Here is a 9711-nt window from a genome sequence, read left to right on the forward strand (position 1 = left end):
CTAAGTGAGAGAGAAACAGGTGTGTAGAGACCCTGCCTGTGCAATGTGAAAGGGCAGACCCCTGAAGATTCCTGGGACTTGCTGTGGGTTGACCACTGTGGGGAGGAGCCATGGCAAATTTCCGGGGCTGGAAATGGAAACATTACACCCAGGCTTGCCACGTCTGCCATCTGGGGCAAGACCCTCAGCCTGGAGGAGCCTCAGTCACTGTGTCTGTAAAGTGGAGGTGAATCCACTACCCACAGCAGTAGAGGAGGAGCTTTGCCCAGTGGGGGAACCTCGTTCCATTGCTTCTGATGACCCTAAGTGGCGTGTCCTGGCTGGATGTCTTCCCTCCCAAATCTCCCAGGACCTCAGAGATTGTGTGCACTGTCTTCAATAAAGCAGGACTCACAAGTATCTTCTGAGCACATACCCTTCTTACCTGGGTTAGTTTCCGAAGCAAATTTGCCAATGCTTATTAGAAAAAGGCACAGGAAGTAATGTTTTCCTAAAAAGACCCACGAGCAATTTCCTCCCTGAATATTTGTAAAGGCAGCTCCGTCCAGGAAGGAAAGAGAGAAACTACGCACACTGAACTTCACTTACGTGTCCTATTCTGGGCTTTCTAAATGCAGAGATCAATTTCTTTCCATACGTGTGACTCAGGCAGTGAGGACCTTATTCAAAGGATGGAGGTGTAGAAGCACGTTCCTTCTCTGTGCCACTACCATGGGGATCCAACTGGAGACACCCGGAGTAGGATATTTGGGCACATTTGTGACCTTATTACTGTATTCAATACTGAATAGTAACTTTGTATGCACTAAGTACCAGGTGCCTGAAACAGGGAGCAAAACCAATGTCTGTGATCTTTAGAAATTTATACTCTGGAGAGAGAGAGAGAGAAACAGGCAAAGAGAGAATCTCAGGTGATACAGGTCAGGAAGAAGCACAGCAGTGGATGGGCCATTCTGGAGGGGCCCATTTCAGAGGGGTGTCAGAGAGCACGTAGGGGCGGGAGCTGGGCCTGGAGCTTGCTCCTGACTGAGTCTGAGCGGGTGGGTGAGCTTTCCAGGTGCAGGAAAGCGCAACCCCATCAGGAAGGAGCCCAGCTGGAGGAGGGAGGCTGGAGGGAGGTGGGGGAGGGACTCTGTCTCCTCCCTGCTTCCCTGTGCCGCGCTGCGCCTCCACCCAGCTCGCTCTAAGCCTCTCCTGGTGTTCATTTCTTCCCGTTACATGTTCCCAGTGAGAATTGGGCCTCACAGGTAAACAGAGTAATGGATGGAGTGAAGCCCAGAGGCACACCTGCCCACTGGCTGGCTCTGTTATGGCACACACTGGGGCTGGGCAGGTCAGTGGACACCTCAGTGAGTCGCTCTCGGATTATCCACACTGGACACCTCATCACACCACATGACCACAGTCCCAGGTGAACTGAAGCTATGAATGTGAGGTGAGAATCCCGAAGGTCTTAGGAAACGATGTAGCTCTTTATGACCTTGGATACCTAGGAAACAACAACGAAAAAGAAAGTCACTTAAACCTGTCCACCTTAAATCTGAAAAATTCCGATCATCCAAAGAAAGTCTGACCACCACAACAGTTAAAAGTCACGAACTGGAAAACATGTTTATGCTACAGGTGACAAGGGCTTCCTCTGTAGACTGGAGACATTTACCAGCCTGTGTGTAAAATAGTTTTCCAGCAGAAACATGGGGGCAATGCCTGAATAATATTAAAAACATGAAAATAGGCTCATCCCGTTAAGAACGAAGGAGACAGAAATTAAAAGCAGAGCGACTTCACAGCCAGAGCATGGGCAGGAGCACAAACCCCTGGGTATCCTGAGCTGGACAGCGAGATCTCAGCCCTGCTCCAGGAGCCTGTTCGAAACGAGCTGGGCGTTGCCGAGGAAGACTTAACGGCGACTACCCCAAGTCTACCCCTGAGCCTGTGCCCAGAGTAATGATCTCAGCAGCCCCCCGTTACCAGCAAGAATCAAAAACAAGGCTTCCCCGGTGCCTGTGGAGCGGTAAGTGCATTGCATTCTCTGCGTGGGGTGAAACTCCGCCCGCGAGTGAGCGAGTCCCTTCTAACGTTGCCAGAGGCCATCTTGGAAGCCCATCCTGGTCAGAGAGCGTCCCTAAGTGCAGAATGGGCTTCCATTGGGCTTCTGTCCTTAAGACTGTTAGAAATACCGGACCCAGTGCCTCAGTCTGCAGATGAGCAAGTCTGGCTGGAAGCTGGTGCTGGGAGGCTTCAGGACCAGGCCCATGCTGCTGGGTGAGGGCTTGACCCTGCACAGGTGGATGGTCCTGCCCGCAGTGGACAGCTTGGTCCTGTCCTGGACTCTGCCCCACTGGGCTGCCCCCGGTGTTAGGTGATGGTGCTGTCCTTAGTACTGAACGACGTCCTGCCAGCCGCCTGAGGACTCTCCCTCCTGGGCTGGACTGGTGTCCTTCTTGGGTCAGCTTTGTGCTGGACCTTTCTGCCCTCCTTTCCCAAGTCAACCCCTGCACCTGACTTAGCTCCCCAGGGCTCCCTTGTGTTATTGTGCCTCTCTGATGACTCAGGCACCCTAGGGTGTCCCCGGTCAGCCTGCTGGGCCATGTGGGGCCAGCGCGAGTGTTCTGCATCTGCACACTTTGGCCACAGCTGAACTGTACGCGTCCCACAGGCGGGTTCCGAGGCCCTGGGCCTCTGCCGCTACTTTCAGGGCTGTACTGAAAGGTCCTCAGCCTCTCCAGGCCTGGGCTGCCTGTCACCTGTGGGTCATGTGCCTCGGGAGCCCAAATGGGGTGCGTGGGGGCAGCCGGACCTTGGGGTCTGCCTGCTGCAAGCGGGGTGCCGAGGAGGCTCCACTGGGCAGCAGCCGCGAGGCCTCCATCATGCTCGGGACAGAAAGCAGGCCTCGCAGTACCCATGAGACCCCGTGACCCACGGGCAAGCATGCCTCCCCGCGTCCCTTCCACCTTCCCGCTCACACTGCGGTCTGTGTAGTTTTTAAATTTAATTCCATTTTTTGGTATTATTTTTCTGGTCATTTTAAATGCTAGTATTGACCCAATAAATTCATTTTTTGAATCTCATTTAAAATATACTGTCATCCAATCAGGAATAGCGTGGTGATCAGTCAGAACCAGTTCTGGACCAGCTGTGTCCCCAGCTGGCTTGTGATCTTGGTCAAGGGCTCTGGCCTTGAGCCTGTGCCTCCGTCTCCAACCTGAGATACCACTAACCTCTCTCCTCTGTGTGGGGCCACCCAGTGAGGCCTCTGTGGCACCCAGGCCGCCCATAGGAGGGGAAACTTTGCCTCTCCTTTTTCTTCCCCAAACCAAGTGATCTTACTTTCTTACCTCTCAGCTAAGGTGAGGCAGGTCCTGCTTTTCCTTCCTGAAGGAAATTCTGGGGACCAGAAAGATTCTGCTTCTCCTCCGGGCAGGTGAAGATGCAGCGACCTGACAATCAGCCAGCGAACTCCAGGACTTCTCCCCATTGGGAGGTGGTGGGCGAGGTTTCCTGAGCCCTACGCCTCTCCCTGTGGTTCTGCCTCTGTGAGCCCCGAGCTGCCGAGATTGGTTCTTATAATCAGCTGCAAGAGAAGGACCACTGAAGCCCAGGAGCTGGGCCTTGGAGGGCCGCTGCTCTCTGTGGATTTAGACCAGACGTCCAAGTGAAAACTTTCCATGAGTGCGTGCGGGGCTTGGGAAGGTGACCCAAAGGTAATCAGTTCCCCTGCAGCTCAGACCCCTGGCGGGCGCCAGGACTCAGCTGGCGTCTGGAAGTCGCTGAGGTTGGACTCCTGCTCCCCGTTGCTCCAGGTGCTGAGGGATTCTGAACCCGAGGCAGGCGCGTGCAGCATCCTGCAGAAAGTGGCGACAGGCCAGTGTGCGAGGGGAGCCTGAGACGCAGGAGGGCCGTGGGAGGGTGCTCCAGCGCAGCCTCTTGGCAGTGCTGCACAATCACCTCTGCCCCATGTGAGACAGGAGGGAAATGGGCAGGCAGGAATGCCACCAGCTCGGAGACTAGAGTCTCCCCACAGCCTGCCGGGCACACCGCTCCTTGCACCAGGTCCCCCCAGCCCCGGGTGCGTGCGACCTCTCCCTGCCCCTCCACGCGGGGGCTCCCACGGGTATTTTCTCTGTTTTGGAACACTGAATGCAAAATTTGGACTGTCAACTCAGTTCAGCTATCAAACTTAATGTTATTATTTTCCCTTTTTGAATCAATAAAACCCTTTTTAAGTGCCTTCGCCTTTGACTCTAGGGTAGCTGTTTTCTCGGGACTACCAATGCCTTCAGGAGCCGATGCTGCAGTCTGTGCAGCAGAGCAGCCACGAGGCAGGGGTGCGGCCCGGGTCCTCGCCTGCATCCCCATACCGCCTGCCTCTGCAGTCAGGTTAACACCACCCCTGCCTCTGCTACACGTGCACATGAGCACGTGCATGAGTGCACACCCACACATGCACACATGAGCACACACGAGCATACATGCACATGAGTGCACACCAGCACACACACAAGCACATGTGCACAAACACACATGAGCACACACATAAGTACACATGCATGCACACACACGCACACACGCACACAACACCAGCACACACACGTGTACACACGAACACACAGAAGAGCACACACAAGTGCACACACATGCACACACATGTACACACACGCACACACATGCACAACACCAGCGCACACATGCACACGAGAACACACACACAAGCACATGTGCACACAAGCACACACGTGTACATGCACACACACGTGCACATGCACATGAACACACAAGAGCACACACACACAAGCACACACACGTGCACATGCACACACACGCGCACACACACACCAACACACTCTGCTCTTGTCCCCACTGTGCCCATGAGGACCCTCTGCCCCACGTCCTCTCCCCTCCCCACAGGAACCCCACTCACCCCTAGAGAGCAGCTCCACCCCCCAGAGCAGCGTCCTCGGCTCTCTCCTCTGTGACACCCGAAGGTCCCTTCCTGCTCTGAGGGAGCTGCGTGCTGGTGTGGAAATGGCGTGCTCCCCCTTAGGTACCCCAAAGCCAATGGAATGTCTGGCTCCAAACCACGCTGCAGAGGTGGCCTGGTCACGTGGAGCGTGAGAGCCTGAATTTGCGCTCCTGAGCCACCTTGACGATCGCATGTCCCTGGCGGCCACCTGTAAGGTCTGGATTTGTCCCGCTCAGCGAGCTTGCCTGCACCAGCCCCGGCCCCATCCCAGCACCCCAGAGGCCCAGTCATGGGCTGCGGCCGTCACTAGGAGCTGTGAGGTGGGGTCCCTACGCCTCTCAGAGACCATGCGGAGGTCAGGAAACGAGGCCCACCTCGCAGGAGAGGACGCGCGGGGAGAGGGTCCACGGCGCTGTCCCCTCAGGGCTGAAGGCCGCCGGGCCTGACTAGCCGGCTGGCGTCACCTGTGCTGCACGTATTTGCTCACTTTTCTCTCCGACCGGCAACCTGTGACTTTATGAAGAGCAGGGACGGTGCCCTTCCTTTCCAGGGTCTGGCTCACAGTAGATCCTTGAAACGTCTGTGGACTGAGGATTGAGACGCTGAAGACAGGAGCCCGGCCCCCCAGAAAGCGTTCCCTCCATTTTAAGTCTGGAATTCTGGACCATGAACATCGGGATTTACGGCCCAAAAGCGGTGGAGGAGGAAGTGTCCCACGGAGAGCAGGCCCGGGTCACCGAGGAATGGCCTTGTCCTGGACCGCAGGCCGTGGTCAGGAACACGGCGCCGGCCCTGGGTGGCGCCCGCCCTGGGCACCGCCCAGCCGCCTGAGCCGCGTGTGGGAATATTCCTGGGGACAGACCGAGGCAGGGAGTTAATGGCCAGTGAGCATCCGGACCTTCAAGTTCATTCCACTCGGCTGAAAGGATCGCGGTGCTTCACAACCATCGAGGACGTCCAGGGACGCTCCCGTGTGGGGAGGGGCCCTGGCGCCAGCCTGGGTGGGCTCCCGAGTCCTCGCTGCCCCCTCTGTGGGTGTCCCCTCCCTTCACGGTCCACACGTGGCCAGGCCTGGCTTCAGGCCCAGGCTCTTCGAGGCCCCCATGTGGCCCTTCCCTGCTCCACCCCGGGCCCGGGCCAGCCCTGGGGCTGGTGGTGTCCAGGAGTGTCCCTCTGTGTGTGGGCAGGGTCGCGATGCTCCTGCTCGGGCTGGGGTCACGTCCTGCCCCGAGGCCTGGGGGCAGCTCTGAGTGGCTGGGGTCCTGGCTGAGACTTGGAGGGCCTTCTGCTGAGACTCAGCGGAGGAGCAGCGCCGAGGTGCTCAGCGGCTCCGCCTGCCATCCCTCCCTGGTGACCCCCGATGGTCAGCAGTCCAGAGAGCTCTCTAGAAGCAGTGGGTGCCAGGACGGCGGCAGTCGCTGCACCTGAGGATCCAGGACGTGGCCTTCCTTCAGCGGGTGGTCCCTGTCCCCACCACCTCCGGAAGCTCCTGGGTGTGCCGGGCGCTGCTCCAAGCGGGGCTCTGGGCAGCAGCAGAGGGACGTGCTGCCCCAGGGTGGCCGGCTCTGCATTTCCAGCTGGTGTGAACCGAGGGCTGCGTAGGACGGGAGGGTGAGCTCGCCGCCTGCCCCACTCTGTAAGGGAGGCGCCGGCAGCTGGTTTTTATTTATTTTTATTTTATTTTATTTATTTATTTATTTTTAAAAATTTATTTTATTGTAAACAAATGGGATACATGTGTTTCAGTTTGTACGTGGAGTAACAGCATACCATTTGCATAGTCATACATTTACATAGGGTAATGATGTTTGACTCATTCTGTTATTTTTTTCCTTCCCCCCACCCCTCCCACCTCTCTTTTCCCTCTATACAGTCCCTCCTTCAGCAATTCTTGCCCCCCTCCCACCCCCCATTAAATGTCATCATCCGCTTATCAGCGAGATCATTTGTCTTTTGGATTTTTGAGATTGGCTTATCTCACTTAGCATGATATTCTCCAATTTCATCCATTTGCCTGCAAATGCTATAATTTTATTATTCTTTATAGCTGAGTAATATTCCATTGTATATATATACCACAGTTTCTATATCCATTCATCAATTGAAGGGCATCTAGCTTGATTCCAGTCTGGCTACTGTGAATTGAGCAGCTATGAACATTGATGTGGCTGTATCTCTGTAGTATGCTGATTTTAAGTCCTTTGGGTATAGGCCAAGGAGTGGTGGTTTTATTTTATTTTTTACTTTTATTGCTACTGAAATTTATAAAAAATTCTTGTTTTCCTTTAATTTTTGAGTGCATGCATCCTCTAGAAATCCCATGAAAACATTCATGGATGTATGTGGGTTTTGCTTTTAAATAACGTTTTAAATGGTGACTGCAAAGCCCATATTTCCTCCTTGTGAAAGCAAATGTCCTTCTGTCCCCGAGCTCTTCCTCAGCAAAACGTTTAGAACTTTACTCCAAAGTTACCATGTTTCAGGACTTCATGGTAAATGTAGAGATACAAATGATTCTTTTCAAAATAGCTTCTTAATACTTCACATCAAGGAGTTTTATCATAACTAACGAAGTCATTAACTTATCGACTTTCCCAGTTTGAGGCATTTAAAACAATGCTGCAGGAGATACTTTTATGTGAATATTTTCACTGACGAGGGCTTCCGTGTCCTGCAAGGTGTTTGCACAGCGGCAATGCTGGCTCAGAGTTCAGGCAGTGTGTGTGTGTGTGTGTGTGTGTGTGTGTGTGTGTGTAAGAAACCAGGCACCTTTTTATTTTATTTGGTACTGGGGATTGAACCAAGGGGAACTTCACCACTAAATTACATCCCCAGACCTTTTAAATTCACATTTAAAAATTTTGAGACAGAGCCTTGCCCAGTGGCTGAGGCTAGTCTGCACCTTGCAATCCTCCTGCCTCAGTCTCCCAAACTGCTGGGAGTACAGGTGTGCAGCACTGGGGCTGGCAGCCAGCCATCGTTTAATTGAACTGGACTTCAGTACAGGGAGAGTCGGTCTCTGCCGTCACCTACACTGAGGCTGCTCACATTCCTCTAACTCAGGGAAAGAAAATACTTTCTCTCATAGTCACCGAGGAAGAGATTTTCTCTCAGTGGGCCAACACTACTTCTTGTTCCTTTCTCTTCTCCTTTCCTTGGCTTCCCCTTTCCATGAAGCTTCTCTAGATGCATTTGCTCATCTTAAGATCCTGATGCTCATGCCTGTAGAGGCCAAGAAAACAGTGTGCCTATGAGAGCAAGTCACGTGTGTGGTCTGGATTCCAGTCCTGTCTCCTTCCTCCCGACCAGCGGAATCAGTCGGCCTGAACTTCACCAAAGAGCCAGGCACTCGGACGAGCCATGCGCAAAGCAAATCCTGAGAGCAAAGACAGTTCTTGAGCAGCTGAGAGACTCCCTGGTCCTGACTGGCCTCACCCAGGTGCCCTGTCCTGGAAGGCCGGCTGGCTCCCTGTACTTTCAATGACTCCACCAGGTGCTCTCCAAGAAGGGGCTAACATTTTTTTGCCCAAACCATCAACATTTGGGAGAGAGTGCCCACTTTTCCACAGCCTCCTTAGTGCTAAGTGTGAAGATCTTCTGAATGATGTCTAATGCATGCAGGTTTCTCCTGGGGTGATGGGAATGTTCTGGAATCAGACAGCAGTGATGGTTGTACAACTGTGTGAGCTTACTAAACACACCACTGAATTCTGCATGTTTAAGGTGACATTATGACATGCGAATCACATCTTTAAAAAGAGCAGCGGCTTGGCCCTCCAAGGCTCCCCAGCCGTGGCCACCAGGGCAACCTCAGGTCAGTGCAGGCTTCTGCGGAAAGCTGCCTGCACCTCCTTGTTGCGCAGGCAGTAGATGACGGGGTTGCACAGGGGCGTGACCACCGTGTAGACCACAGACAGCACCTTGTTAAAGTCCATGGCTTCTGCGCGGCTGGGGCGGGCATAGATGAAAATGGTGGCTGAGTAGAAGATGCCCACCACCACCAGGTGCGAGGCGCAGGTGGAGAAGGCCTTGTGGCGGGCAGCAGCCAAGGGCATGCGCAGCACAGTCCTACCAATGGCCACGTAGGAGGCCAAGGTCATGAGGAGGCAACCCCAGAGGATGACGATGGCGGAGATGAAGTCCACCAGCTCCGTGAAGGCCACGTGGGTGCAGGACAGGTTGAGCAGAGGGGAGACGTCGCAGAAGAAGTGGTTGAGAACGTTGGGGCCACAGTAGGACAGGCTGGCGATGCACGAGGTCTTGGCCACCGAGACCAGAAGCCCCCCTAGCCAGGAGCTCAGAGCTAAGCCCCTGCAGACCTGGGGCCGCATGAGCAGTGGATAGTGTAGAGGGTGGCAGATGGCCACGTAGCGGTCATAGGCCATGGAGGCCAGGAGGATACACTCTGTGCCCACGAGGACTATGAAGAAGAACAGCTGGGTCATGCAGGCCAGGAAGGAAATGTGGTAGAGTCCATTCCACAGCCCCGCCAGCAGGCTGGGCATGGTGACGGACACGTAGCACATCTCCAGGCAGCTGAGGTTGCCCAGGAAGAAGTACATGGGCTTGCGGAGCTCACTGTGGCTGCAGATGAGGGAGACGATGACCGTGTTCTCCAGGAGGGTCAGCAGGTAGAGAGCCAGGAAGATGGCAAACAGGACATCCCTGACGCCCAGCCTGGTGGACAAGCCCAGCAGGACGAACTGCTGGACCCTGGTCATGTTGGCCAGCTCCAGAGACGGTTCCAT

General features: G+C 54.6%; 1 protein-coding gene across 1 annotated transcript; it reads right to left on the reverse strand.

Annotated features, from left to right (window-relative positions):
* Positions 1-8778: 8778 nt before the first annotated feature.
* LOC306648038 (olfactory receptor 6Z7) lies at positions 8779-9711 on the reverse strand (the record flags this gene model as incomplete). The annotated part of the gene is made up of 1 exon (XM_079117713.1): positions 8779-9711. The coding sequence occupies one exon, from the start codon at positions 9709-9711 to the stop codon at positions 8779-8781; it is 933 nt and encodes a 310-aa protein (XP_078973839.1).

The sequence above is a fragment of the Sciurus vulgaris genome (genome assembly GCF_902686455.1).
Source record: "Sciurus vulgaris genome assembly, chromosome: 17".
Lineage (NCBI taxonomy): Eukaryota > Metazoa > Chordata > Mammalia > Rodentia > Sciuridae > Sciurus > Sciurus vulgaris.